Source organism: Nomascus leucogenys, chromosome 24, assembly GCF_006542625.1.
Source record: "Nomascus leucogenys isolate Asia chromosome 24, Asia_NLE_v1, whole genome shotgun sequence".
Taxonomy (NCBI): Eukaryota; Metazoa; Chordata; class Mammalia; order Primates; family Hylobatidae; genus Nomascus; species Nomascus leucogenys.
Window position 1 is genome coordinate 10,910,963 of NC_044404.1, and position 27,847 is coordinate 10,938,809.

General features: G+C 42.4%; 1 protein-coding gene across 6 annotated transcripts in view; it reads left to right on the plus strand.

The window, feature by feature from the left end:
• Positions 1–27,847, plus strand: part of UBE4B (ubiquitination factor E4B) — a 153,032-nt gene that overhangs the window by 72,531 nt on the left and 52,654 nt on the right. For 3 of the 6 annotated variants that reach the window (XM_030805158.1, XM_030805160.1, XM_030805161.1), the window contains 9 exons: positions 338–425; positions 2,131–2,275; positions 4,523–4,751; positions 5,200–5,586; positions 9,831–9,878; positions 16,382–16,523; positions 18,430–18,530; positions 20,858–20,972; positions 25,702–25,785. In XM_030805158.1, coding sequence (XP_030661018.1) covers positions 338–425; positions 2,131–2,275; positions 4,523–4,751; positions 5,200–5,586; positions 9,831–9,878; positions 16,382–16,523; positions 18,430–18,530; positions 20,858–20,972; positions 25,702–25,785 — 1,339 coding nt within the window. The remainder of the gene's footprint in view (positions 1–337; positions 426–2,130; positions 2,276–4,522; positions 4,752–5,199; positions 5,587–9,830; positions 9,879–16,381; positions 16,524–18,429; positions 18,531–20,857; positions 20,973–25,701; positions 25,786–27,847) is intronic. The other 3 variants (XM_030805159.1, XM_030805162.1, XM_030805163.1) reach the window with 3 other exon arrangements.

Here is a 27,847-nt window from a genome sequence, read left to right on the forward strand (position 1 = left end):
ACTCCCGACCTCAGGTGATCCACCTGCCTTGGCCTCCCAAAGTGCTGGGATTACAGGCGTGAGCCACTGCACTCGGCCAATGATATACTTTTAAAAATTAAGCCCAAGAAAATGACAACTTAGGAAAAATATTTCCAACATGTATAAGAGACAAATTGTTTAGATCCTAATTTATGAAGAACTCTTAAAAATTAATAAGAAAAAAGATGGACCATTATCATTTTGCTTTCCTGATTGATTTAACTGATATTTTAAAACATTTTCTTACCCAGCAGCTACAGTGACATTGTGTGGGTTTATAAAAGGTAAAAGGCTTATTTGTCTTTTGTACTTTAAGCATGTCCCAGGTGGATGTGGATTCAGGAATTGAAAACATGGAGGTTGATGAAAATGATCGAAGAGAAAAGCGGAGCCTCAGTGATAAGGTTGGTAAGCGATGAAGCCCTTGGTACAGGTAATAGAAATAAACACATTTCATGTCTTGTATCTGTAGAGTCTGTTAGAGTGGGGCCACCCGAAATCAGGAAGTCCTAGGCAGGTGATTATTTTTATTCTTTTGAGGAAAAACGAATAACCTAGATTACCCTTATTCATGGAAGTGTAACTCAGTCCTTTGATCTGATAATATCCATCTGTTTTTGGTTCAGGGCCATGATTTTATCCGTAAATTTAGGTTGTAATAGGACCTAATTTAGAGCAAATTAGAATTCTTTCTGTTGATCTTTTGCTTTTTTTTTTGAGACAGAGTCTCGCTGTGTCGCCCAGGCTGGAGTGCAGTGGTGCGATCTCGGCTCACTGCAAGCTCCACCTCCCAGGTTCACACCATTCTCCTGCCCCAGCTTCCCAAGTAGCTGGGACTACAGGCACCTGCCACCATGCCCAGCTAATTTTTTGTATTTTTAGTAGAGATGGGTTTTCACCGTGTTAGCCAGGATGGTCTCGATCTCCTGACCTGGTGATCCGCCTGCCTTGGCTTCCCAAAGTGTGGGATTACAGGCGTGAGCCACCATGCCTGGCCTGGTCTTTTGCTTTAAGCAAGTAGATCGTCACATCTTTAGCAGTATTCTGAGGAAAATGACTGGGAATTGAAGCAAGAATATGTAGAATCTAGTAGCAAGTGGAAGGTTTTGGAAAACATGAAGCTTTTATATTTGAATATCACCTGAGCTTAGTGCTCTGCATTTAGGGTGTGTGTGTGTGTGTGTGTGTGTGTGTGTTAATATAGATAATTACATCACTTTCTGTTTAGTAAATTATTAGGAATCCTTTAGCAACACATGTTAATGATTATTGGAAGTTGCACTGTAAACAAAAAAAAGACAAACAAAAAAAGGAAAAAATAAGAAGTTGCACTGTAGCCTCTAGTGGTGCAGTGCTTTATTTTGTGTAGTTCTTTAATGTTTACAAAATTCTTTTTTATATGCTATTTTATCTGTGGTGGTATGTAATGAGAAATGTTACATTTTTGAAAAATTCCTGGAGGAAAATTGGTCATGCACCTAGAATGTTAACCTGGTCCTGTGGAATTCAGAAAAGTAAATAGATAGGATATGTACATCCTCTGTCACATATTTTTCTTTGGTGACTTTTGATAATGCCTTTGCTCTTTTTTTTTTTTTTTGAGACAGGGCCTCACTCTGTTGCCCAGGCTGGAGTGCAGTGGCGCGATCTTGGCTCACCACAACCTCCGCCTCCTGGGTTCAAGCGATTCTCCTGCCTCAGCCTCCCGAGTAGCTGGGATTATAGGCTGCGCCTGGCTAATTTTTGTATTTTTAGTAGAGACAGGGTTTCACCATGTTGGCCAGGCTGGTCTTGAGCTCCTGACCTCAGGTGATCCACTGGCCTCGGCCTTCCAGAGTGCTGGGATTACAGGTGTGAGCCACCACGCCCGGCCATCTTTGCTCTTTAATGCTCCCCATAGATGTATTGTAAGCTCATGAGACTTAGATGTTGTAACTTTGATGTTATAGGAATAGGCTTACTTTTCCCCTAATCAGTGGGTGAATGATTTCATGCATTTTTAAAATATCATCACTAATAATGAATTAAATCAGAATAACATATTCCTATTGAAGTACCTAACTCATACCTCTTATTTGAAATTAACCTGCAAATCTTCTTCTTCACCAGGAGCCTTCCTCGGGCCCTGAAGTGTCTGAAGAGCAGGCCTTACAGCTGGTCTGTAAGATCTTCCGTGTCTCTTGGAAGGACCGGGACAGAGATGTCATCTTTCTTTCTTCTCTTTCTGCACAGTTTAAGCAGAACCCGAAAGAAGGTATGAATCTAGCTCAGCAGTCTTACTGCAGAGTACTCGACAAGAAAATAAGATGTGAGATCTTTGCCCTCTGTTATCCACATTCACTCCGTCTTGCTCTTGGGTTGTATTTTTGATTACAGGGATACTTCCTGATGAGGACACAGTTGTTTAGCCACTTTCTTCCCTTTCCACTGATCTTATCGATAACTTATTTTTCATTTTCATGATTTCTACAATACTATGTAAATAAGCTAATGGTCTCCATTTTCTCAGGGTTGGAGTTTTTCTCTTTGTACTAAGAAGGTGCTTAGAGCATTACCTCTTCTTTATTTATTTATTTTTTTTTGAGACGGAATCTCACTGTCACCAGGCTGGAGTGCAGTGGCATGATCTCAGCTGACTGCAACCTCTGCCTCCCGAGTTCAAGCGATTCTTCTGCCTCGGCCACCGGAGTAGCTGGGACTACAGGTGCGCACCACCATGCCCAGTTAATTTTTATAGGTTTCTTTTTTTTTTTTTTTTTTTGAGACAGGGTCTTGCTCTGGCACCAGACTGGAGTGCAGTGGTGCAATCTCGGCTCACTGCAACCCCCACCTCCTGGGTTCAAGTGATTCTCCAGCCTCAGCGTCCCGAATTGGGATTACAGGCATGCGCCACCACACCCAGCTAATTTTTGTATTTTTAGTAGAGACGGGGTTTCACCATGTTGGCCAGGATGGTCTCGATCTCCTGACCTCGTGATCCACCTGTCTTGGCCTCCCAAAGTGCTGGGATTATAGGCTTGAGCCACCGTGACTGGCCTAATTTTTGTAATTTTGGTAGAGACAGGAGTTCACCGTGTTGGCCAGGATGGTCTTGATCTCCTGACCTCGTGATCTGCCCACCTCGGCCTCCCAAAGTGCTGGGATTACAGGCTTGAGCCACCGAGCCTGGCCTTACCTCCTCTTATGAAGTATAGATATAGTGGGTGGTCTCCAGGCATCCTGAGAGAAGTGTTCTGTATGAGCTATACCTGCTTTAAGTGCCTATGAAGTCACGTATAGACGGTGGAATTGCTCTATTTGGTTAAATTGCATAGCAAGATAGAACATAATGACATTTTGCTGTGTTTCTGATATTCCACTTTAAGAGGCCAAGCTTGTAACAAAATAATAAAACTCTTAGCAAGATATCAGCATCATAGGGCACTATCCTTTTTCTTTACAGCAGTCATTTGGAATGCAGAAGAGGTATGGGAGGTGTGCTGGAGTGGTTTTTTTGGCCTATCACTGGAATGTAACTTCTCTCATGGTAGGGATTTTTGTCTGTTTTACTCACTGATGTATCCCTAGAAGGATATCTTGCACAAAATAGTCCCTCAATAGATAGATTTTAAATGGATGCGTGAATATCAAGGAGATCGCCTTTCTCTTTTCTATGCTGTCTGTCTTCTGAGGAGGGAAAAAAAAGTCCTTTGTATTTCTGGAGGATAGATAAGACTATTTCTGATTTTACTTATTAACTCTGCTAATGGAGCAGACCATGTATTTGAAACTCTGCTACTTGTTATTGTAAATCTTAAGATTCTCAAATCTGTCTTACACATGTAAGTGGCAATTTAAGTAACCAAATCAGATAAAATTTCCATGAGTTAAAACTTTTGTTTAGTGGTATTTAAAATGTATCTAAAGACTAACAGTAAATCAACTGGGAGCTGTAAAGAGTAAGAAGGAAGCTAGAATGTAGCATTTGCTCCTGAAAGCCACATGGTGATTAGATTTTGGACCCTTCATAAAATCTTTTGAACCTTGGACTTAATAATTTTATTACTATCTATAAAACATATCTAGACTAAGAAATATTAACCCAGTTGCATTTGTAGTATAATAAAGTAACCGCTATAGTTGGGAGTAGCTTCTTTTTACAATTAATATTCATCAGCGGTAACTCTCAGTGATTGTACCCCAACTTTCTTTTTAATAAACTTTTAATTTTGGTATAGTTTCAGTTAGTGCAGGGAGTTCCTGTATATACTTTACCCAGTTTCCCCTGACGTTAGTATCTTATATAACCATGGTACATTTGTCAAAACTAAGAAATTACTACTAACTAAACACAAGGCTTTATTTAGGTTGCACCAGGTTTTCCACTAATATCCTTTTACCATTCCAGAATCTGATCCAGAATACTGCATCAAACCACTCGGGGGCAGCTGGCTTATTCAAGGGCTGTGTAACCTGTGTTCGAACTGTGTGTAACCTGTTCTTTATTCTGCCTTTCCAACAGTGTTCTCCGATTTTAAGGACTTGATTGGCCAGATTTTAATGGAAGTGCTAATGATGTCCACTCAGACCAGAGATGAAAACCCATTTGCCAGTCTGACAGCCACATCACAGCCAATTGCTGCAGCAGCACGGTCACCAGACAGAAATCTCTTGCTAAACACTGGCTCCAATCCAGGAACAAGCCCCATGTTCTGCAACGTGGGTTCCTTTGGTGCCAGCTCTTTGTCTAGGTCAGTGTGGTTCTCTTTGCACATCTAACTGGTAGTAAAATAACTGTGAAGTACATAGGAGAAGGGAATGTTTGTTGACAGTGTTAATCAGTGTCATACAGGGTATGGCGTATATCATATTTGGGGAGGTGGATTTAGTCATTGGAAGTGGAATTCTCTTTTCTAGATTATTATTTTTTGGCTCTCTATGGTTAAGATATTGCTAGATGAAATTTTAGAGGCAGTTGGCTGTGTATACTACATCATTCTTCGAATGGGGACTTTAGTGTCTTGTAAGTATAGCCTCTAGATCAATAGAGCAATTAGATTATAATTATTTAGATGTTTATCTGCTATACTTGAACTGAAATGATTCTCCTTTAAAAGCTTGATATTTTCTGTTTTAGTTAGTTATCTCAAGTTTTTCTTTGATTTTTCTCTTCTTTCCTCCCTTTCTCAACTAATTTAGCCTCTATGAAAGTAGTCCGGCTCCCACTCCCAGTTTCTGGAGCTCTGTTCCTGTGATGGGCCCGTCTCTTGCCTCACCTTCCCGTGCAGCCAGCCAGTTGGCTGTGCCTTCCACTCCCCTCAGTCCTCACAGTGCAGCCTCTGGAACTGCTGCGGGAAGCCAGCCTTCATCCCCGCGGTATCGCCCCTACACTGTCACTCACCCATGGGTGTCCTCAGGCGTCTCCATTCTGTCGAGCTCCCCAAGTCCCCCTGCCCTTGCCAGTAGCCCCCAAGCAGTGCCCGCCAGCAGTTCCAGACAGAGGCCCAGCAGCACGGGTCCACCCCCACCACCCGCCTCACCCAGTGCCGCGAGCAGACGCCCCTCCTCCCTGAGGATCTCTCCTAGGTATTTATCCCACAGGAGAGTTGTGTGTGTGTTTGCGGTGCAGGGAAAGGAGTTTAACACAGTTTGGAAGAAGTGCTGTGTGACACTGACTCTGTTAAATTGTTGTTTTGGGTTATTAACCTGTGCGGCTAACTAGTTTGGTAGGCACGTAGTCTGAGTCCATGCTTCTGCCAGGCTCTAGTCATGCTAGAAAGTTTGGGTTGCTCTATTCTATTGTGAATCCCTTTCTTCCCTTTGAGAGTTGGGGCACACAGGAACCCTTTTTGGCCTTTTGTCCTGTTGCCAGTGGTAGTTGAAATGCAATCAGACCAAGCAGGTATGGGAGCAAATCTGGGCCTGGTGTTTTTTACTTCTGATGAGTGGGGTGGGTCGGTTCATGCCCTGATGTGTTGAGTTTTAGTTATATGTAAGTTCAGTCTCTTAGAAGGAAGTAGTATCAGAATTCCACTAATCCAGTGGCCCCTTCTCTCAAATGTACCTGTATGTGTCCTATAATTTAGGTGAATTATGTTTCTGCATGTCAGTGGCCAAAAGTTTTAGTGTATGGTTTATTTAAAAGGACAGCAGTTGCAAAAGCTTCTCCCCCTCTTGTTTTTTCTTTGTTCTCTGATGGCCTTTTTTGCTTTTGTTGTGGTAGTATGTACGACAATCCTTTCTCCTTCCTCTTCCTCGCACTTTCTGGAGACAGTAGTGATGAAGAAGATGAAGAAGAAGATGATGATGGTGATGGTGATGATGAAGGTGGTGGTGGTGGTGATGATTTTTCTTGTGTCCAGTTTGGGTCCAGGTATCAGAGGAATGGAGTCTTACCCCTGCATGTGCATAGATGCTTAGGAACTAACTTCTATAAGCTCTAACAAGGGGTGTGCTTTGAATCCAGGCAGGATATGGTCAAATGAGGTGGGCTCCAGAGTATATTGATGTGTTCAGACCTTCTCATGGGATGAAGTAGCACATAGGAGAATTTTCTTTTTTTCTTTCTTTCTTTTTTTGAAACAGAGTTCTGCCCTTGTTGCCCAGGCTGGAGTGCAGTGGTGCAATCTTGGCTCACTGCAACCTCCTCCTCCTGGGTTCAAGCGATTCTCCTGCCTCAGACTCCCAAGTAGCTGGGAATACAGGCGCCCGCCACCACGCCCGGCTAATTTTTGTATTTTTAGTAGAGACAGGGTTTCGCCAGGTTGGCCAGGCTGGTCTTGAACTCCCGACCTCAAGTGATCTGCCCATCTCGGCCTCCCAAAATGTTGGGATTACAGGAGTGAGCCACTGTGTCTGGCCCGAGAATTTTCAGAGTTGTCGCCTGGCAAGTTTGGAGGAAAACTTTATGTATAATCATTTTTCAAAAGCATGAAAACAGATTAAAGATCAGTCATCAAGTTTATCCACCTTTAGATCTAAAATGAGGGACCCTTCATTTATCTATTGCGAGAATGTTATTGTGAACTACCAGATGTGACAACTTGTACTCTCTGAGGCATGTTTTCTTAAGTACAGTTGCATGGATTGCTGCTATTTAGTAACGGGAGAGGGGCTGGGATTTGGGGGAGGTGTGTGTGTGTGTGCGTGTATGTGTGTGCTCCCTTCCCACCCCCTCCCAGCCTCCCCCCCCCCCCCCCCCGTTCACCCCCATTGAGCTCAGTCTGGGCAGTCCATCGAAGAACATATGAGGTCATACCGTCTGGCATAACTGTGACTTTGCTTTCATGTCTAGCCTTAAATTTCTCTTAGCACCTCCTGGACCTCAGTGAAGCCAGACCCCATTTGTTTAAAGAGCCTTTGAAATGACCGCAGAGGCTGAAACATAGTTCTGGATGTTGCTGAATGTTTACCCCTGGAAACCGAGTGAAAAGCACTACTTGGGTTGTGTAGGTGACTTTGAGCAAGAGAATATAATAGCACCTTCTTTCTAATCGTCTGACTCATTGTCTTACAATTTTGCTCTTAAATTGAAGTTTCCTATGGACTGAGTTGGTGTTTGTGCCCAGCACTGTTCAAAAATAACTCCAGGCTATAAATAGAGACTGCAGTAGGAGTTAGGTACACCTCATTCAATTCAATGGTGTTCAGAAGAATCATTAGAGAATATATAAAGAGACAGAGGAATGTTGATACAAGGTTGAATATTGATTCAGGAAGGTTGATATTTGTGTTACGTTGAACATTTTGTCACCATTTCTCAAGTAAATTTCCCATAGGTGAAAGTATCTTTTTCACGTAGATAAAATCCTATCGCATGATTATAGTAATAAAGCAGGCATCCTTCCTAGGAATCAGTTTCCACATGGTGAAAGTGCTGTGTTATCTGTTTTACTGTAAATTTTCTGTGGGAGAAATTTTCTCTCCCTGGCCTATTTAGTTGTGACTTTCTCTAACAACCGTATCAGATTGTGCGCTGCTTTTACTAATACCTCTCTTTCTGGACTTCTAACACCCCAGCCTTGCCTCAGATCTAAATTCTCTCCCTGCTAGGAGGAATAAAATTTACCAAATGTATAAAAATAGCTGCAAATACTCATGGAGCATTGTGCGCCAGATGTGGTGTCAGCGCTGTCCGTGCATCAGCCCCTTTACTCCTCGCTGTAGCCTACTGTGAGGAAGTGGCGGGGGGAACGGGCGGGGCGGGGGGATGGACAAGAGGGTCAAAGTCATAGAAATACATTCAGACTCGAGCATCCTGAATCCAGACTCACGTTCACCACCACACCGTGCTGCCACCCACTTTTCCATTTTTGCCCAAATAGGTCTTGTTTGTTCTTGTTCCTTACTACTGTTTTTGCTGCCAGGAGTCTGTGCATCTACTCGGTTCCTTTGGCAAGGAAGTGCCAGCATTTTGCTCCTTAGTTACAAAACGCCATCCCAGTCAGTTGGTATGTCCCTTATTGGCTGTTACAGTGAACTGTGATCATTCAGATTTTGGCAGCTTATAGGTTCTTAGTTGATATAAAAAAGAATGCCAAAGCATGGGTAAAAATACATAACTATGTAAACAAGTAGAAGAACTTAGGGTCTTCTAAGTAGGGTCAGAGCCAAGAAGAGCTAGCAAAAAACCTTGTTACTTTTTTTTTTTTTTGAGACCGAGTCTCGCTTTGTCACCCAAGCTGGAGTGCAGTGGAGCGATCTTGGCTCACTGCAACCTCCACCTCCTGGGTTTAAGCAATTCTCGTGCCTCAGTTTCCCAAGTAGCTGGGATTACAAGCGCATGCTACCACACCTGGCTAATTTTTATATTTTTAGTAGAGACAGGGTTTCACCATGTTGGCCAGGGTGGTCTCAAACTCCAGACCTCAGGTGATCTGCCCACCTTGGCCTCCCAGTGTCTCAAACTTCTGACCTCAGGTGATCCGCCCCTCGGCCTCCCAAATTGCTGGGATTACAGGCGTGAGTGACTGCGTCCAGCCAAAACCTTGTTACTTGGAGCAGTCAGCAAAGAATAGTATTTTTCCTTCCCCCTTTCTCATTGATCTTGCCAGAATTTTGTTTACTCTGAAGTAAGCAATTTTAACACCCACTTCTCGCCTGGTAAGACTAATGTCATAGAAGAAAGAATCATCAGGGGTTGGATCGCTCTCTCCATCTGCTGGCCCAGTGGATTCGATGTCTTACAAATCTTTTTGGAAGTAGTTGGGACATACATGTATATGTTAAGTATTTATAGGGGTGACGATAAGTATTAATTTTGAAAAGGTAAAACATTCCTTCTGTAATGTTTTGCAGACTTCTGAGAAAAGAACTGTTTGAGTTATAAAGAACTGCTTTTTGCAGGAGTGGCATAAGTGAGTGAAGTGAGAATTACTGTATGTGAAAAGATAACTGTTGGGTGCTGGGCTTAACGCATGGGTGATGAAATAATCTGTACAGCAAACCTCCTTAATAGGAATTTACCTGTGTAACAGACCTTCATATGTACCCCCAAACCTAAAATAAAAGTTAATAAAAATCAATAAATCAATAAATAAAAGCTGGAAGTTGATCTGGAAAAAAAAAAAAAGAATTACCCTGTGATAAAGATACCATAGAAGTTATCCTGAGGAAAATGTTTCTAATTGTTTCCTAGGAAGTTGATGACTAGAAAGAAATTTGGTGGTTTTGTGTTTGTTTTTTAACTGTAGATATTTCAGTGAAGGAGGTTAAATCTTGACTGTCACAAACCTTATATGAGTAGAGAAAGGGAAAATTAGTGAATAGTGAAAAACGTTGACATTCACTCTCCTCTTTTTGCCGATCGTCACTGCTTGGGGTTGAAACAGAAACAGTGGAAAAGAAATCCTTCTGGCTGGGCACAGTGGCAAGCACAGGTAATCCTATCACTTTGGAGGCTGAGGTGGGAGGCTTGCCTGAGCCCGGGAGTTAGAGGCTGCAGTGAGTCATGAGCATGCCACTGCACTCCAGCCTGGGTGATAGAGTGAAACCCTGTCCCTCTCTTTCTCTCTGTCTCTCTCTGTCTCTCTGTCTCTCTGTCTCTCTCTCTCTCTCACACACACACACACACACAAATACACACACACGGTCTTTCCACCATGTCTATCCCTAAGAACCCCCAGTGATTTCCCTTCTCACACAGAGTAAAATCCAAAGCCTCCGACCATGGTCTTCTACAAGGCCCTGCATCTCACGTACACTCCACATACTATACACACACATACACTACACACACACCCCTACACCAAGCACACAGGCACATACATGCCCCATTCTAACTTAATCTCCCTCTACTCGCCTACTTCCCCTAGCTCATATACTGGACTCCTGTTCTTTGCACATAATACTCCCTCCTGCCTTAGGCCTTTGTACTTGTTTCTCCCCTTCGGACCACTGTCCCTGCTAGATAGCAGTATGGCCAGCTCCCTCACTCTCCTCAGGTCTATCAGAGGGTGGCCACTGACCTCATTGTCTCAAACATTATATAGAACACACACGCACCCACGCACGCACACCGTCGCTCTTCATCTGCCTGGTTCCGTGCACTATTCCAGGACCTACAGCAGTGCCTAGAACACAGAACATCCATTAGCAACATTTGTTAAATGAATTTATAGTGCTTAAACCTGCACAACTCTGACTTTGCCTTGCTATGAGAAAATGCAAGGCCAGGTGCGGTGGCTCACACCTGTAATCCCAGCACTTTGAGAGGCCGAGGTGGGCAGATCACTTGAGGTCAGGAGTTCAAGACCAGCCTGGCCAACATGGTGAAACCTCCTCTCTACTAAAAATACAAAAATTAGGCAGGCACGGTGGCATGTGCCTATAATCCCAGCAACTAGGCTAAGGCAGGAGAATCACTTGAATCTGGGAGGCAGAGGTTGCAGTGAGCCTGGGCGACAGAGCAAGACTCTGTCTCAAAAAAATAAAAAAAAGAAAGAAAATGCAAATTCCAAAGGCTGCATTTGAGAAGTCAGTAAATGGGAGGGTAATTATAGAAGAAACTGAAACAGAGTGCCTTTAAGAGCAAGTTTTATTGGTGCATTTAAAATGGGATTCATTGTGCACAGATCTGATGCGTGTGTAATCCCTAGGCACATTTACATTGTGTCTTCAGAAGGATGCAGCTCTGTTTCTATTATGCGAAGTAATTACTTGGTTACATTGGACTGCTAATATAGTTATCAAAAAATGGTTTGCATATTCTCCCAGAGGGAGGTATAATTTTCTAGATGCTCTTAGGACTTAAATATGACATATTTCCAAGATTTTAGGATGTCACAGTTGTAAAAGCATCGTGAATTTTGTACAGCTGAGTGAAAATATTAAATACTACTTTAAACATTTAGAAATATTTCTTTTTTGTTTTGTTTTGTTTTAGGCGGAGTCTTGCTCTGTCTCCCAGGCTGGATTGCAGTGGTGCGATCTCAGCTCACTGCAACCTCCATCTCCCAGGTTCAAGTGATTCACTTGCCTCAGCCTCCCAAGTAGCTGGGATTACACGCGCCTGCCACCATGCCCGGCTAATTTCTGTATTTTTAGTAGAGACGGGGTTTTATCACATTGGCCAGGCTGGTCTCGAACTCCTGACCTCAAGTGATCTGCCCCCCCCAACCCCCCAGCCTCCCAAAGTTTAGAAATATTTCTTCATAGCATAAATTTATGCATGTACTATATACTGCTTTCTCCTTCAGTATCACACTCAAAATTTGAATCTACCTCCTTCAGTTTGAATCTAAAAATTCTTGTAAATCAGTTTTTGACCATTGACACTTATGCTTGTATTAGTGAAACTGGCCACTTTTCTTACTTGTGATCATGATTTACCCTGGCACCTTTAGGATTAATATTATAATTTTGAAACATATTGACAAATACTGAGGTCGATGCTACATTTCCTGTTTGGTTAAAGCTTTGTTTCACTTCCCCCCACCCCCTGCCTTGCAAGTCGGCTTGTTTGGTCCCTGGCTGGTGATCACTGTGTTAGTTCATTTGCATTGCCATACAGAAAGGGTAATTTATAACGAAAAGAGATTTAATTGGCTCACGGTACCTCAAGCTGTCCAAGAAGCATGACACCAGCATCTGCTTCTTTTGAGGGCCTCAGAAAGCTTCCAGTCATGGCAGGAGGTGAAAGGGGAGCAGGCAGGTCACACGGTGAAAGCAGGAGCAACAGAGAGGAGGAGGATATCCCAGACTCTTTTAAACAACCAGATCTCACGTGAACTCACTAAGCGAGAACTCACTCATCACCAAGGGGATGGTGCTAAGCCATTGGTGAGGGATCTGCCCCCATGATCCAGTCACCTCCCACTAGGCCTGCGCTCCAACACTGGGGACGGCATTTCAACGTGAGATTTGGACAAACATCCCAACCATATCATCACCAAAACACACAGAGCTCTTTTAGCTTTACACATTCTCTCATATATCCTGAGTGCCTTTCCTTGCATCGCCTGGCACAAGAAAAGCAATCATCTACATAGTCTTCTACATACATTGTCACTTTTCATGTGTGAGTGAACAGTTTGTGAAAATGTTTCAAGTGGCAGTGAGGGTTTCAAATTTAAGTTAAAATGAAGTAGGATGTATTGCTAGGAATGGGAGTAATTTCAGTGGCATTTACATGAGCCAGCGCCATCTAAGCATGATGAGTTCACATGCACGCTCACATGCTAGCCGGGGGTGCTGCATCAGACCGAGGCCTGGCAGCTGGCAAGGACCTATTGACATCAAACATAAGATGCTTTTTGGCCGGACGCGGTGGCTCACGCCTGTAATCCTAGCCCTTTGGGAGGCCGAAATGGGTGGATCATGAGGCCCGGAGATTGAGATCATCCTGGCCAACATGGTGAAACCCCGTCTCTACTAAAAATACAAAAATTAGCCAGGCATGGCGTGCGCCTGTAGTCCCAGGTGCTCAGGAGGCTGAGGCAGGAGAATCGCTTGAACTTGGGATGCAGAGGTTGCAGTGAGCCGAGTTCGTGCCACTGCACTCCAGCCTGGGTGACAGAGCAAGACTCCGTCTCAAAAAAAAAAAAAAAAGATGCGTTTCTTCCCAGAAATGTAAAGATGTGAGAAAAATGGGGCTTATGATCAAGAAATAGAGTTTCATATTTTCATTTTAAACATGAAGAAGATGTATTTTCATTGTCATCTGCAAGAGCTGTTCATAGGAAAATTACCCTCAATTGTGTGTAGGTACAAGCCTGTTTTAGCAAAGTTCATCCTTGCAAAGTGCAGTGAATATAGTCACTGAGTTATGAATATTAGCAGCAGAGGAGGGATCGCAGGTCTTGAAACTAACTAAAATTGCTACAAGCAAAGATAGATATTTCTTTTTTCATTTTGGGGGGGTTCCCTGCACTTCTCTCATTGGTTGATGGCTTTTTCTGTTTGTTCTAGTGTGTGTTTTTCCTGTGCTTTATTATAGTACTCACTTTTCAGTTATCAAGCCAGTCAACAGATACCAGATCCTGGCATTAATTAATAAAGTATACCAAAAAATTAGCTGCTATAAAGACACAATAATTGGCCAGGTGCTGTGGCTCACACCTGTAATCCCAGCACTTTGTGAGGCTGAGGCAGATGGATCACTTGAGGTCAGGAGTTGGAGACTATCCCGGCCAACATGGTGAAACACCGTCTCTACTAAAAATACAAAAATTAGCTGTACATGGTGGCGAGCGCCTGTAGTCCCAGCTACTTGGGAGGCTGAGGCACAAGAATTGCTTGAACCCAGAAGGCGGAGTTTGCACCGAGCAGAGATCACACCACTGCTCTCCAACCTGGGTGACAGAGCGAGACTCCATCTCAAAAAAAAAAAAGACACAATAATTAATTGCCTTTGTTTGTGAAGGGATCCCACACAGACCTGCCCAGCCTTGTCATGACTCTGGCGAGGGCTTTGTGGGTGGCTTAGTTACCTACTCAGTCGGCAGGGAATTGGCTGCCTTGTTCCTTTGACTGCTTCTCAGCCTCATTGTCTCCCTTCGCTTTCACCTGTCAGACCTATGTTACAGGTTGTTGGAGTTCAAATTTACTAGACTCTGGGCTGAATGCCTTGGATTTCAAAGTAGCATTGTTTTCTCCTTCTTACTGAAATACTTTAATACCATACTTTTTTTTTTTTTTTGATAGCAGGCCAGGCTGGTCTTGAACTCCTGACCTCAAGTGATCTGCCCGCCTTGGCCTCCCAAAAGTGCTGGGATTACAGGCATGAGCCACCGTGCCCAGCCAATATCATAGTCCCTCTGTTGCCCAGGCTGGAGTGTAGTGGTGCAATCTCAGCTCACGGCAGCCTCTGCCTCCTGGGTTCAAGAGATTCTCCTGCCTCAGCTTCCCAAGTAGCTGGGATTACAGGCACACACCACCACGCCTGGCTAATTTTTTTGTATTTTTAGTAGAGATAGGGTTTCACCATGTTGGTCAGGCTGGTCTCGAACTCCTATACCTCAAGTGATCCACCTGCCTTAGCCTCCCAAAGTGCTGGGATTACAGGCATGAGCCACCACACTTGGCCAATATCATACCTTTATTCCAAGGTCAATTATGTGTAGTTTTCCAGAAGTCTAAGGACAATGATGTCCATACAGACATGTGTCCCTTAACAAGAGGGATACATTCTGAGAAATGGATCATTAGGCAGATTGGTCATTGTGTGAACATCATAGAGTATACTTACACAACCTAGATCATACAGCCTACTACACACCTAGGCTATGTGATATATAGCCTGTTTCTCTTAGGCTACAAACCTGTACTGCATGTTAGTGTACTGAACACTCTAGGCAATTAGATGATTATGCCAATTATGGTGAGTATTGGTGTATCTAAACATGTCTAAACATAGAAAAGATACAGTAAAAATATGGCATTATAACCTTGTGGGACCACTATGGTATATGTGGTCCATCATAGAGTGAAATGTTGTTATGTGGCGCATGTGTTACAAAATTAGTTATGCATATCTATCTGTCTGTAAAACATGTCAATTCCTCTTGGTCCTGTTAGTTTCTAGACATTAATTCTTTGTCCTGGGTTGAAGTAGGGATGTGTCTCTCACATTCTTGATGTTCCCATACTTTTTTTCTTTTATTTTAGGACAGCGTCTCTCTCTGTCGCCCAGGCAGGAGTGCAGTGGCAACAACCTCCTCCCACGTTCAAGTGATTCTTGTGCCTCAGCCTCCTGAGTGGCTGGGATTACAGACGTGTGCCACCACGCCCAATAAATTTTTGTATTTTTAGTAGAAACAGGGTTTCGCCCTGTTGGTCAGGCTGGTCTTGAACTCATGGCCTCAAGTGATCCACCTGCCTTGGTCTACGAAAGTGCTGGGATTACAGGCATGAGCCACCATACCCGGCCATATTACCATCCTTTATCATCTTCTGTATGTAGCTTTTTTGCTAAGTTTATGTTTTCTCATTGTCTTCATTTCAGTACTCCTTACTTTTTCCTTTGTCATAATTAATCCATATATGTCTTTTGTGTATATCAAATCCGTTTGTGAGTTAAACACCAGATTTGTTATGTGGCCTGTCAATGATTGATTTTAACTTTGTTTAATGTCCTCAAATTTAACTCTTGTGCTTATGTTTGGTTTTTATCTCAGAGGATAGTTATTACTAACATAACAGTGCTTCACAGTATTGACTGCTGATATTTTACAAAGCACCTCCACATTATTTCATTAAAACCCCACTGCAAAAGAGATAGAGGTTCTAGGTTCAGGTAACAAGTAAGCAGTGGGGTTGAGACTAGAACCCACGTCTGGTTACTCCTAGTACAATATTTTTGTTTTGTCTTTTACTGTACTACTTTACCTTTTTCACTGATAGTTTTGGAGTGTTTATGTTGATAGCAAATCTGTTCATGTCTCCTCCTAACGGGAGAGTTTCTTAACCTTTGGTTCTATTGCCAAATGTTAGATGAGGGCTTTTGAGATCCACGGTAGAAATCACAAAGATGAGGGCTATTTTGTCAGTCCCTTATAACTTCTCCCCTAAAGAGTTTGATTACAGCAGTAGCATAGTCTGGCTTTAACCTACAGGTCTCTGAGTGATGCCATTCTTTTTGGTTAAAGTACCTGTGATGTCCCTTCCAATGCTTAACACTTGGTACCAGTTCTTAGTGCTTCCGGTTTTATAAGTTGCCACCTGCAGTAAGAAGCAGCCCTTCTTAGGTCCCTAAAATGTTACCAAAAGTTACTATTGTTGGCTTTGGAGCAGGTGAAACAAGCAGTCAGGGTGGATCTTGGCCGCATGGGTGTTTGTGCTTTATTATGTGTATAGGGATCCTAACAGGCTTTCTGCTGCAGAAATGCAAACTCTGCCAAAAATAAGAGATAAGAATCATAATTTCTTTTTGTCTTCTCTAAAGTTTGGGAGCCTCTGGTGGAGCAAGTAATTGGGATTCCTACAGTGACCATTTCACCATTGAAACCTGCAAAGAGACAGATATGCTGAACTACCTCATCGAGTGTTTCGACCGAGTTGGAATAGAGGAAAAAAAAGCACCAAAGGTAACATGAAATGGATTAACTTAAAAAAAAAAAAAAAAAGCCTAGTTATTTGTTTGATTATCCCCACCCCTGGAGCATTCATTCACTTATTCAATCAGTAAAGCAATTATCGAGCATTTGCCATGTGCCAGGCACAGTACTAGGAACTTAGGATGTGTCGAACAAAACAGGGATCCCTGCCCTCGTGGAACTCACATTCTAGTGAAGACAAGGCCAAGGTTTGAACTTAGATGGCCTGGCTTCAGAGTCCTCTCTTGACCACACTGTAGCTGGGTAACGCCAGTGACTCATATGGCCCTGATAATTCTACTGGTTTGTTGAAATAACCAACATTATAGAGCCTCCGTAGATTGCCGAGGACTGTGCCAGGTCGACATTAGCTTGTATCCTCACAGTTGCTCTGTTAGTGCAGTAGAACCTGGTATAACATAGGCATTCTTTTTCCAACGTATGACTATGCAAATGACTCTCAGAGAGATTAAGTACTTGTCCAGAATCACATAAATAATAAGTTGCAAGGCTGGGCTTAAACTCAGTAAGCTACCCTTTTCTCATCACTTCTCTTGACTGGCTTCATTGTTTTCTCATTTTATTCCTATTTCATTTTCTGATTTTAGTTTTACGTTAGAAACGAACCTCGTCATCGACTGGTTAGTTTCATATTTGTAAAGGGCCTTCTTTGGGCTTTGTTGTACTTAGCCTTAGCGGAAGCGAAATGAGTGGGCACGTCTCCAAGGTTTTTTGTTTTTTTGTTTTTTGAGACGGAGTCTCGTTCTGTCACCCAGGCTGGAGTGCAGTGGTGCTATCTCAGCTCACTGCAACCTCCACCTCCTAGGTTCAAGCAATTCTGCCTCAGCCTCCCGAGTAGCTGGGATTATAGGCACCTGCCAACACACCCAGCTAATTTTTTTTTTTTCTTTTGAGACGGAGTTTCACTCTTGTTGCCCAGGCTGGAGTACAATGGCACAATCTCGGCTCACCGCAACCTCTGCCTCCCGGGTTCAAGCAATTCTCCTGCCTCAGCCTCCCGAGTAGCTGGGATTACAGGCATGAGCCACCACGCCCGGCTAATTTTGTATTTTTAGTAGAGATGGGGTTTCTCCGTATTAGTCAGGCTGGTCTCCAACTCCCGATCTCAGGTGATCCACCCACCTTGGCCTCCCAAAGTGCTGGGATTACAAGCATGAACCACTGCACCTGGCACACCCAGCTAATTTTTTTTTTTTTTTTAGTAGAGATGGGGTTTCACCATGTTGGCCAGGCTGGTCTTTTTTGTTTTGTTTTGTTTTGTTTTTGTGATGGAGTCTCACTCTGTCGCCAGGCTGGAGTGCAGTGGCACAATCTCGGCTCACTGCAATCTCTGCCTCCTGGGTTCAAGTGATTCCCCTGCCTCAGCCTCCCGAGTAGCTGGGACTATAGGCGTGCACCACCATGTCTGGCTAATTTTTTGTCTTTTAGTAGAGATGGGGTTTCACCATGTTGGCCAGGATGGCGTCAATCTCCTGACCTTGTGATCCGCCCGTCTCGGCCTCCCAAAGTGCTGAGATTACAGGTGTGAGCCACCACGCCCGGCCTAGGCTAGTCTTAAACTTCTGACCTCAAGTGATTTGCTCGCCTTGGCCTCCCAAAGTGCTGGAATTACAGGTGTGAGCCACCGCCCTCAGCCTCCAAGGTTCTTAAGTGTAAGTTTGGTCACCTCAAACTTAACGCTTCTTTCTTCTCTGACATCAGTTTCTGCAGAGGCAGTACACTTGGAAGGCACAGTTACTGTAGCTCGTTCACTAAGAATAAAGGAAGAGGAAAGCACGCTGTTTACTGATGGTCCATCCTTTTAACTCTTGTTTTTAACAGCATGAAATTGTATTGTTTGTTTCTTGTCGTCCTCACTTCCACCTTTCCTTTTCAGATGTGCAGCCAGCCAGCAGTCAGCCAGCTTCTGAGCAACATCCGCTCACAGTGCATATCCCATACTGCTTTAGTACTACAAGGCTCCCTAACACAGCCCAGGTATGAAGACCTGTGACGCGCTTGACATTAGCAGGCAGAGGGCCCTTCCATCAGTGGACATCAGGCTCTCCAGCCATTCTTGCACCACCTTAGATAACTCCCTTCCTCACCTGTAAAATGAAGGTCCCTTTCCTTCGCTAAAATACTGTGAAAATAAAGACTCCTTTCTTCCTCATCTTCTAAAGTAGAACAAAGCATATTTTAAAAAGAAATGAGTTATGTTTTAAGAATTCTGCCTGCTTTTTGAAATAGACCATTGTTGAACTATGTGGGCAAGCAAGGCAGAAAATTAGTAACTGACTGTACAGCAACTGCCTAAAGTTGGTGGAGGTATTTGATAAAATGTGTGGATCATCACCGGTCAATTTCTGTTACTGAGTAATAAAGAATAGTAATGGAATGAATAGTTTAGGAATCGACCAAAGTGCTACATTATTTGCTTCTGAGAATCCTATAAAGGTTGCAATTTTTTGTTTTTATTTTGTTTTTAAAAATTTTTTTTCTTTGCCTCTCAGTCTTCTAAAGGTAGCAAGTTTTTAAAAAGGATGTATATTTCATTTCTTTTATATAAAAAATATCTAAAGGAAAAAGCTTACATTTAAAAGTTTAGACCGAGCGTGGTGGCTCACACCTGTAATCCCAGCACTTTGGGAGGCTGAGGCTGGCGAATCACCTGAGGTCAGGAGTTTGAGACTAGCCTGGCCAACATGGCGAAATTCCGTCTCTACTAAAAATACTAAAGACTTAGCTGGGCATTGTGGCGTGTGCCTGTAGTCTCAGCTACCTGGGAGGCTGAGGCCGGAGAATCGTTTGAACCCAGGAGGTGGAGGTTGCAGCTGAGATCGTGCCACTGCACTCCAGCCTGAGTGACAGAGCAGGACTCTGTCTCAAAAAATAAAAATTAATAAAATAATAAAAAATTAAAAGTTTACAGGCCAGGCTCACGCCTATAATCCTATCGCTTTGGGAGGCCAAGGCGGATGGATTGCCTGAGCTCAGGACTTCATGACCAGCCTGGGCAACATGGTGAAACCCTGTCTCTACTAAAAATACAAAAAATTAGCTGGGCATGGTGGCACGCACCTGTAATCCCAACTACTGGGGAGGCTGAGGCACGAGAATCGCTTGAACCCGGGAGGTGGAGGTTGCAGTGAGCTGAGATCACGCCACTTCACTCCAGCCTGGGCAACAGAGCAAGACTGTCTCAAAAAATAATAATAATACTAAATAAATAAAAATTCACAAACATAACATTACATTTATTTATTCTAGGTGTTCTTATGTTATTTTGTATGCCATAACCATATGTTTTTGAAACTGTTCAAAAATAAGGAAAATTATATACATGTACCAAAACTTTAAAAAACGTTCCTTGATTAAAATTAATAAGCCCTCAGCCACTACTAATATTTTTTTTCCAACAATTTAGATGAGGCATAAAGAAACATATAATACGGCCGGGCGTGGTGGCTCACACCTGTAATCCCAGCACTTTGGGAGGCCGAGGTTGGGTGGATCACCTGAGGTCAGGAGTTTGGGGCTAACATGGTGAAACCCCGTCTCTACTAAAAATACAAAAATTAGCCAGGCGTGGTGGCAGGTGCCTGTAGTCCCAGCTACTTGGGAGGCTGAGCAGGAGAATCACTTGAACCCAGGAGGCGGAGGTTGCAGTGAGCTGAAATCGCGCCACTGTACTCCAGCCTGGGCAATAGAGCGAGACTCCATCTCTAAAAAACAACAAAAAACATATAATACTCCTTTTTTATTTTTATTTATTTATTTATTTATTTTTAAGAGACAGAATCTCACTCTGTTGCCTAGGCTGGAGTGCTCACTATAACCTCAAACTCCTGGGCTCAAGCAGTCCTCCTGCCTCAGCCTTCCAAGTAGCCAGGACTCCAGGCACACACCATCTTGCCCAGTTGATATTTTCACTTTTTGTAGAGACAGAGTCTTGCTATGTTGCCCAGACTGGTCTTCCACTCTGGGCCTCAAGTGATCCTCCCACCTCGGCCTCCCAAAGTGCTGGTATTGCAGGCATGAGCCACCATGCTTGGCCATGCTTCCTTTTTTCAGTGCTTCATTTTTAAAGGGCTCTATGTAGGAAAAGATGAATTCTTTGAAACTTCCCATAATGTCTCATTAAAAAGACCAAAAAGTGATTGCTATTGGTAAGAAGGGTTAGCTTTCACCTGAAACTATTTTGCAGAATATTTGGGAGATGTCAAGTTTGACTTTTGACTGGGCAGTTGTTGCTGACATGACATTTTACGTGCCTCTGTAGTGAGTTGACTTCATCACTGTCCCTAATGTTCATGGGTCCGCAGGTCCTTGCAGCAGCCGTCCTTCCTAGTGCCGTATATGCTGTGTAGGAATCTCCCATATGGCTTCATTCAGGAACTGGTGAGAACCACTCACCAGGATGAAGAAGTGTTCAAGCAGGTACGGTCGTATGAGTTTGCTCTTGCAAATTTTAGCCTGAGAGCCTCTATGTCGAGGCCAATTTCTGACCATACATTGAAAACTTTTGCCTGAATTTGAACGTCCTTGTGTTATTAGAGAGAAGGCCTACCCAATATTCTTTTGAGGAAATCAGATTGACAGCTGCATTGTTCAAATCATGTGCCCATTTCAACAAATCAGTCAAACATCTATCTTTTAAACGAGGTCTACGCTAGGTGCTTTGGGCAATATGAAAAAAAATATGTAAGGCCCCGTTCCTGATTTCAAGGAGCTTTTTACACAAGAATACCCAGAGATGGCATAAGGCATGATATGCATTTGCCAGATAAGTAGTGTCAAAAATTCATTCTCTGAGTTTGTAAGATTAACTTAATGACCATATTAGCTCACTGGCACCCTGCGTGCCATATAGAATCTTTGTCTTCTTCCCACTAGGAAAGATGTCTCATATCTTCCTAATTATTTCATTTGGTGTTTATACATTATTTTGGTATCTCATTGTGTAAAGCCAGGTGAAAATGCAGATATGTAGTGCTTAAAAATAAAGCTGTGTACGTAGTCTTGAAGGTTTCTTCCAAGGTGAAACTTTGTCGTTAGCATTGCTGTTTGAAGGACCTGTTTGGGAAAGTAAGCACTTTGCTTTTAGCAACTGTCACACAAGTTTTTTCCCTGATGAAAGGGCTCTTATCAAATTTTCTTACAGTTTGCTGTATCATCACTTCCTTTTTTGTGACTACAGAGAATAACAGAGGCAATAGCTATAATTGGTATGATTCCTTTCACTCTGTTTTATACCTAAGATTATTTATAACTGTTAATTTTAAGACCTTTGAATTCTTGGGAATTGTGTTTTCAGCAGTCTTCAAAATATTTGTAAAAGAAGCAGCCAGGATCCAAGAATAAAAATTCCAGTTAGTGTTGTGTACTCTGTGTGGAATTCACTAACTGTTTATCTTAGGTGATGATCTTACTGACTAATGGAAATATTAATGGCAACATAGTGAGCTTTTCTTCTCTAGAACGATAAGTGAACTCTCAGGAAAATAAATCACTGTCGGCCGGGCGCGGTGGCTCACGCCTGTAATCCCAGCACTTTGGGAGGCTGAGGCAGATAGATCGTCTGAGGTCAGGAGTTCGAGACCAGCCTGGCCAACGTGGTGAAACCCCGTCTCTACTAAAAATGCAAAAATTAACTGGGTGTGGTGACGGACGCCTGTAATCCCAGCTACTTGGGAGGCTGAGGTAGGAGAATTGCTTGAACCAAGGAGGTGAGGTTGCAGTGAGCCGAGATTACACCACTGCATTCCAGCCTGGGTGACAGAGCAAGACTGTCTCAAAAAAAAAAAAAAAAAAAAAAATTACTGTCTTGGAAGGTTTAAGTGATGCACTACATTGAAGAGGTAATGGGTAGTAATTAGAATACTTTTCCTATTCAAGAAGATACCATTTGAGGAATCGAGTAGTTCTCTCTATATAAAATCAGCCCAGTGACCAGCTGAAAGGGGTATATTGAGCCTACTTTATTCATAAACAAACTTACACAAGAGGTTATGAAATGACCTCTGGGTGTTTTTTGTTTGTTTGTTTCCCCATCACCAGCTTTGGACAGAGAAGTCCTGCATTTTTAAAATTTAGGTGAAATTCATATAACATCAAACCACCATTTTTTTTGTTTTTTGTTTGTTTGTTTGTTTTGTTTTGGTTTTGGTTTTTTTTTTTTTTTTTTTTGAGATGGAATTTTGCTCTTGTTGCCCAGGCCGGAGTGCAATGGCATGATCTCGGCTCACTGCAACCTCCGCCTCCCGGGTTCAAGTGATTCTTCTGCCTTAGCCTCCCAAGTAGCTGGGATTACAGGTGTCCGCCACCACACCCGGCTAATTTTTTGTATTTTTAGTAGAGATGGGGTTTCACCATGTTGGCCAGACTGGTGTTGAATTCCTGAGGTCAGGTGATCCGCCCGTCTCAGCCTCCCAAAGTGCTGGGATTACAGGCATGAGCTAGCACACCTGGCCTCAAACCACCATTTTGAAGTGTGCAATTCAGTGGCATTTACTACATTCACAGTGTTATATGACCACCACAGACCTGTTTATTCTATTAATTAATTAATTAATTTTGAGGGGGAGTCTCTCTCTGTTACCCAGGCTGGAGTGCAATGGTGCAGTCTCAGCTCACTGCAACTTCCGCCTTCTGGGTTCGAGCGATTCTCCTGCCTCAGCCTCCCAAGCAGCTGGGATTACAGGTGCATACCACCATGCCCAGCTAATTTTTGTATTTTTAGTGGAGATGGGGTTTTGTCATGTTGGCCAGGCTGGTCTTGAACTCTTGGCCTCAAGTGGTCTGCCCACCTCGGCCTCCCAAAATGCTAGGATTACAAATGTGAACCATAGCGCCTGGCCCAGACCTGTTTGTTTTTAATCCCAGAATTCTGCTGACTTTTCAGCCACTCAGTGTTGAATACTCTTTGTCATTTCTTATGTGCTACCATGTGTTTTATCTAGAGAGGAATGATAACTGGGATGGAGCTGTTGGACTGCAAAGCAGCATTTTACCTTTTTGTCTTGCAAGAGTGGCAAATGTGAATTATTAAATCTTTGACTGAAATATCTACCTCCTTTTAATGTTTGAGAAATGTTCACAGATAAATAGCAGCTAGAATTTAGGACTGGAGGTGGACACTTACAGTATTTTTTAGTCAGTGCTAGGAGGTATTCATTTGAAAATTAAAGAATTATTTAAAATGTATAGGTCAGGCCAGGCATGGTGGCTCACGCCTGTAATCCTAGGACTTTGGTAGGCCGAGGCAGGCGGATCACCTGAGCTCAGGAGTTCGAGACCAGGCTGGGCAACATGGCAAAACCCCATCTCTACTCAAAATACAAAAAATTAGCCGGCGCAGAAGTGCATGCCTGTAGTCCCAGCTACTTGGGAGGCTGAGGCAGGAGAATCTCTTGAACCCGAGTGATGGGGCTGCATTTAACTGAGATTGCGCCACTGCACTCCAGCCTGTGTGACAGTGAAATTCTGTCTGAAAAAAAAAGAAAAAGAAAAAGATTATGCTTAGTAATATTTTTCCTATTGCAAATGAAGCCCTAATTGCACAAAAGGATAACTATACAAGAAAGTGTAATTATATTTTACTTGTAGCCTCCCTAAAAAAATATTTGGAGATTTTTCAGGACGACCAGTTACGAACTTACTTTTGGTGCTTCTGGAACTTCTGTTTGTCTTTTCTTCTTGATTACAATGTTGGCATTCCCCAACGCCACACCTGAGTGTTACTTCTCCATTTTTATCTGGCTTACGAGAGCAAGTTACTTCTACCTTGATTGTTGGAATTGCAAAAACCATAGAATGACCTCTTCCAGAGCTGTGTTGATATCTCACAACACTCCACAGACACTTTGTCATCCAGGGCACCTGTGTTTTGTACTGTGCTCTTTAAATTATTAAGGTGCTCAGTATCATGGAATGAAATTAGTAGGAAGGGGAGTTTTTCAAGTTTTCTAGTGGCTACGTAGTATACTCCAATTACAACTTGTTGGCATTCAGATTGTCAGCTGTTGTTTACTACATTTCTATTTAATGTTATTAGCCTTGAATCCTAACCAACTCCCTAAATGTGTTGATCAGTGCGTGCATTGTGAAATTTGAAGATGAGCTAGGCTGAGTAAATCTTACATGGTGTTACCTGGTATTAATCATAAATGTATAAAAGCAGATTTGAGTTCCTTTAAGTGCCAATAGCAGGTTAATGTATTAATTACACTATATGTGGAAGTAAGGCTTTCTAACTAAAGCTTTCTTTGTCAATTTCAACATTTACCAACGAGCTCTTTGCTCTAACTTAAGTTTAATGTAATAATAATGTTGATTGTTGGCCTGTTTATCTTGTTTTCCTCAAAATAAATGAGGAAAGGTTTTTAAAAAACATTGATAGAGGGCCAGGCGCGGTAGCTCATGCCTCTGATCCCAGCACTTTGGGAGGCTGAGGCGGGTGGATCACGAGGTCAGGAGTTCGAAACCAGCATGGCCAACAAAGTGAAACCCCATCTCTACTAAAAATACAAAAATTAGCCGGGTGTGGTGGCACGTGCCTGTAATCCCAGCTACTCGGGAGGCTGAGGCAGGAGAATCACTTGAACCCCAGAGGCGCAGGTTGCAGTGAGCCGAGACTGTGCCATTGCACTCCAGTCTGGGTGACAGAGCGAGACTCTGTCTCAATATAGATAGATAGATAGATAGATAGATAGATAGATAGATAGATAGGAGGAAATATTAGAACATTTAATTGAATTTTTTAATGGGTTATAGATGCTTGGTAATCAAGAACATATTAGTTGCTGAGATGTGCAGAATTTAATTGAGTAGAGCAATGACTCCTGGAGAGTTCTTCAGCAGGCTCCAAGTGTATGGGTTTTGTTGAATTACTCGATTTTGTTGAATTACTGGGGGTCCTGTCAGAGTATTAGAGTTCACCAAAATCCTCTTACTTCTGGAGAATTCAGCTGTATTACTCTATGGTTAGACTTGTCAAAGAACAGGTCAACACTCTGGCTGAATTCTAGACTTTTATATGCAAAAAAGCTTTTCCCTGGGGAAGGAATGAAATCGTCTGGACATTCAGTTCTAGCACCTTATTTGACATACTTCCCACTCTTAGATTCTCTTAAACTTATGTTTCTGATTTTGTTTTTTTTTCTTATAGATATTTATCCCCATTTTACAAGGCCTGGCTCTTGCTGCCAAAGAGTGCTCCCTCGATAGTGACTACTTTAAATACCCCCTCATGGTAAAACTTTGTTCTTTTTCTTTAACTCATTCAATGGATGTTTTTCTTTCAGATTATTTTGACATATACTTTTCTTTCAGGTCCATGAGATCAACCTTGTTTTCAAATTTAAAACATGAAATCACTGTGTTGGCCATGCAGAGTGTTTGGTGTGCAGTGAGATGCATCAGTGAAGACAGTTAGCAGCCTGGTACATCTTCCACCTATCCAAGTCCTAGACAGGAGTTAAATGCGCTTATTACAATGTACTTTGTATAGCTTATGAATAAGATAACTATCTCCTAGCAATGAGCATACCATAGTTGGGATGAAATTTTGTTACTTGAAAAAAAAACCTATTAAAAATGCAAATAAAAAAGGCAAAGCTGTACATACTAAGAAAATGAATACAATTTTATCTTTATGTGTTTACTTTGTGCAGAAAATCTCAGGGTAGCTCTCTTGTTCACCCTCCCTATTTCCTAAGGTCATATTTACTTGGGAAGCAGAAATCTGCTTAGCTCTTTAACGCACTTAGAGCAGGCATACATTGTGGACAGAAGCTTCGACTAGATTCCCATGGGGAGACTTGAATGTTGTGAAAATGCTGAAACTGGAATGAAAATTAGAAGCTCTTTTCTGTTCTGAAATCGCTTATTTGAAATTTTGGGAGAAAAATATTTTGAAGTATTACTGAATATTTTCATTGCAGAAGTATAAAGGAAAAATATCAAAATTAAATTAGTTTATTCTGTGTATAAATTAAGTCTTATGTAAATTGAGACCATGGTTGTTTTTCTTACTGTACTTATTTCTTTTACTTATTCCACTGGTTGGATTCCATTATACCATGAATTCATTACTGACGATCTGTTCTGTGCTAGACACTGGGGATACAGAAGCTAGGAAGACAAGGTCCCTCTCCTCAAGGCACTTATAATCTACTGCAAAAATAAGAGCTACAGCACAACAGTTGAACAGATACTGTGATAAATGTTAAAACAGAGCTGTACACAAAGGGTGTTATTTATCTACTTAAAAAATTCAAACCTGTCATGGCACTAAAAGGCTACAAGAATGCTGGGAAATTAGAAGGTGAAACCAGAATTCCTACTTTAAAAAATAATTTTAAGTGGATTTATGCCAGAGCTGTTTCCATTGTACATGTTATTGGGGCTCCTGATAAAATTCTTTGAATCCCCCTGTATTGTTCTGCCTGTGGCAGATAAAAGGAAGTGAAATAATCTGATTGTTTGAGTTCAGTGATGAAATATTTTAGTGAACACTAACTATCACTGTATTATGTAGATGTTCCTTCATGGGATTGTTGGCTTTTGGGTTGTGGTGTGAATTAGCTTGATGTTTCAGTGAGGAGCTTTTAGCATCTGATATCACCAAAATGTCCTTTTGTTCAAAAGACAGAGGCCTCCATTGTGGTAGACAATGATTTCATTTTGTGCCATTATTGATGCTTGCATAATAACGAGGACACAGTGAGTGAGAGGGTACAATAATGAGAGGCAGGAAGCGGAAGACTGTTGAAGCTAAAATCAGAAATCATTGTGGTCATTCTCTAGGTCAGTGGATCCTGCTGTGCCATACGTTGGAATCAGCTGGGGATCTTTAAAGGTGTTTCTGCCTGGCTCCCCACCCCAGACCTTGTGATTTAATTCACCAGGGGTGTGGCATGGCATTGGGGTTTCCAGAGGCTTCCCATGTGATCCTCATATGCAGCCACGTTTGTGAACTCCTGCACTAGGCAGTGAGAACGCTTCCTCTTCCTTCTGAGTCGAGGCTGCCTGAACCTCAAAGGCATCTCAACATTGTGTCAGTGCCTAAATGCACTCTTCGGCTCATGTAGCAACTTCTAGAGCTGTGTCCCAATCACAGAGGAAATTAACTGTTTAAAATAATGTTTGATTGAGTTACCATGGGCATGCTAAATTATGTTTATGTCCCTAAAAAGTGTTTTTCATCGTTCTCTAATGTTAGGATGGTTGGATCTCTGAAGGAAAGTGTTGGAATTCTTAAAAGTACTGGAAATCTTGAAACCAAGTTATGTTTTTAAATATGTTTTGAACTT